The following is a 2,857-nucleotide window of genomic DNA, read 5'->3' on the forward strand; positions in this document are numbered from 1 at the left end:
CAGCGGCATGCTGCACGGCATCTTCTTCAGCTGCAACACCGAGTTCAACACCGGGCAGCCCCCCCAAGACTCGCCCTACGGTCGTTACCGTTTCCAGATCCCGGCTCAGCGTCTCTTCAACCCCAACACCAACCTCTACTTCGCGGACTTCTACTGCATGTACACCGCCTACCACTACGTCGTCCTGGTCCTGGCACCCAAGGGTTCCTCGGGGGACCTCTTCTGCCGGGAGCGTCTACCCCAGCTGGACATTTCCTCCAACAAGTTCCTGACGTGCTGCGTGGAGGAGGGCGAGCTGGTGTACCGCCATGCCCAGGACAGCATCCTGGAGGTCATATACACCGAGCCGGTGGACCTCAGCCTCGGCGTGCTGGGGGAGATCAGCGGGCACCAGCTGATGAGCCTCTCCACCGCCAATGCCAAAAAGGACCCCAGCTGCAAGACATGCAACATCAGCGTGGGGCGTTAAGGGTGGGAGGCGGGCAGGGCTGGGGAGGGGGACAAGCGCCCGCCGCGGGGGCTTCTCCCACGGACGCTGATGGGTGGAGGACCTGGATGGGTGCGGGGGACCCGGCCGGTATTTATAAGCTTGCAAAAGAAGTTATTTGTATTGGCTATCATGATTCTGTGAAATGCTGCAGAAATTTCAGTTGGGCTGTACAAGGTTACAAAAATGGAGCCCACAAATAAAATTACAATATACCAGTTTTAAATGGAGAACTCCTTTCAGTTCTAAGCCCTAGTTTTAGACATGATAGAATTTGAAAGGTGGCCTGAAGTCTTCCAGTTTTGCTGTAAATCATTTTCAGATGCAAAAGAGGATTATTCTAGTCTGAAAAAAAATTTAGTTTTTTGTGGTCATTATATTCACATCTGAGTTTTTGGAAAAAATGTTAAAAGAACGTGATAATGATCCTCATGACAGGTTTTGTTTGTTTGGTTGGTTGGTTGATTGATTTTGTATTTAAATGTCTTGTATACTTAAAAATAAACAAATTTCTATAACATGTGTTAGAGTTTTCTTTTCAGGTATTTGTCCCATTGTCCATTCTTACAGGTATTTCCTTTGTGGTCTCAATGGTTTAAACTATTACAAAATACTTTTTTCCAGGGCCTATTTACTGGAACTACTGTGATCAATCAACAAATCTCCATGATGGGAGAAAGCTCAGTAGAGATTGGCAAGGACCACGCTCGGGCAAGCTCGGGGAAGAATCTGACTCAGCAGTGCTTGATGCAAAGAAAGCTGAATTTACCTGAATACACAGAGGACCAGAGAGTAGCCTTTGTTTTAGATTGACAGCTGTGTCAGTGGATTGGCTGGCTATAACAGTTAAGTGGATCAACTGGTTGTTTAAATAGCCTTCCTTGAGTCAATCAATAGAAAGACTGTCTTCCTGAGCCACCCAGACCAGTGGCTGAGGTTAGGAGGGACCTCTGGAGGCCATCAGGTCTAACCCCCCTGCTAGAGCAGATTCATGTAGAGCCCAGAACCATGTCCAGACGTCTTTTGAATATCTCCAAGGTGTGAGCCTCCATCACCACTCTGGACAACCTGTACCAGTCCTTGGTCACCCTCACAGCAATAAAGTGTTCCCTGATGTTCAAAGAGAAAGTCTTGTGTTTCATTTTGTGCCCATTTTCTCTGGTCCTGCACCACTGAAAAGAGCCTGGCTCCATCCTCTTTGCATCCTCTTTCCAGGTATTTATATACATTGATAAGATCCCCCATGAGCATTCTCTTCTCTAGGCTAAACTATCCCAGGTTTTTCAGCTTTTCTTGCAGGAGGAAGGTCTCTTCATTGTCTTCATGGCCCTTGGTTAGATTCTCTCCAGTATGTCCATGTCTCTTTTGAGCTGGGTTGCTCAGAACTGTACACAATACTCCAGGTGTGGCCTCACCAGGGCTGAGGAGAAGGGAAAGATCACCAGCCTTGACTTGCTGACAACATTATGCCTAATGCAGCCCAGGATACCATTAGCCTTCTTTGCAGTTCAGGCACGTTGCTGGCTCATGTTCAACTTGGTGTCCACCTGGGTGTACCCCAGCACATATTTGTGCCTGGCGTCATTCCTCCCCAGGAGAAGAACTTTGCATTTCTCCTTGTTGAACTTCATGAGGTTCCTGTCAGCCCATTTCTCCAGCCTGTTGAGGTTCCTCTGGATGGCAGCATGACCTTCTGGTGTACCAGCCACTCCTCCCAGTTTGGTGTCATCAGCGAACTTGCTGAGGGTACGCTCTGTCCCCTCCTCCTGGTCATTGATGAACAAGTTGAACAAGATCGGGCTGAGTACTGAGCCCTGGGGAACTCCACCAGCTACTGGCCTCCAACTGGACTCTGCCCTGCTGAGCATCCCGCTGCCCTCGCCAGCCCCCGGACAGCCCACAAGCCTGGTTTCGGCACCTCCTCACCCATCACCGGGACCGCAAACCCATCTGGATGGAAAGCCCCGGTGCCCATCATCGTCCCGTCCGGCCACAGCCAGCTCCCAGTCATCCCAGGGACACCATTGCATGTCCCCAGCACCCCTGCTGCCAGCGGGACGAGGAGCATCCCCGTCACCCCATCGCGGACAGCGGCAGCGAACACGGGCCAAAGGAAGGGACGCGGAGCCGCGGTGCTGAGGCCTTGGGGGAGCACGAGGTGGGGACACGGGGGGGCCCGTGCTGCAGCCCACCAGCCATCTGCCACCACCGGCTCACAGGCGGACGGTGCGGGGTGGGGACATGGCTGGATTACGCGGTGGCTGGAGCACGTGGCACCCATCTGCCCCGTGCTGGGGAGGTGACACTGCCATGGGGACGAGCCACCGGCTGGGGGGGGGGGGGGGGGGGGGGGGCCCAGGCGGGGAGCAA

At 52.7% G+C, this 2,857-nt stretch overlaps 2 protein-coding genes across 2 annotated transcripts in view; one reads left to right on the top strand and one right to left on the bottom strand.

Annotated features, from left to right (window-relative positions):
- The window catches only part of LOC104127934 (phytanoyl-CoA 2-hydroxylase interacting protein), a 798-nt gene extending 329 nt beyond the window's left edge, over positions 1-469 (top strand). The window contains exon 2 of the mRNA XM_035896119.1: positions 1-469. This exon is cut by the window's left edge and continues 69 nt beyond it. Within this exon, the coding sequence (XP_035752012.1) occupies positions 1-469 (469 nt within the window).
- Positions 470-1,476: 1,007 nt separating this feature from the next.
- Positions 1,477-2,857, bottom strand: part of BMP1 (bone morphogenetic protein 1) — a 15,183-nt gene continuing 13,802 nt past the window's right edge. The window contains 1 exon segment of the mRNA XM_035896120.1: positions 1,477-1,597. Within this exon segment, the coding sequence (XP_035752013.1) occupies positions 1,477-1,597 (121 nt within the window).

This window comes from Egretta garzetta, unplaced genomic scaffold (genome assembly GCF_000687185.1).
Source record: "Egretta garzetta isolate BGI_Z169 unplaced genomic scaffold, ASM68718v1 scaffold366, whole genome shotgun sequence".
Taxonomy (NCBI): Eukaryota; Metazoa; Chordata; class Aves; order Pelecaniformes; family Ardeidae; genus Egretta; species Egretta garzetta.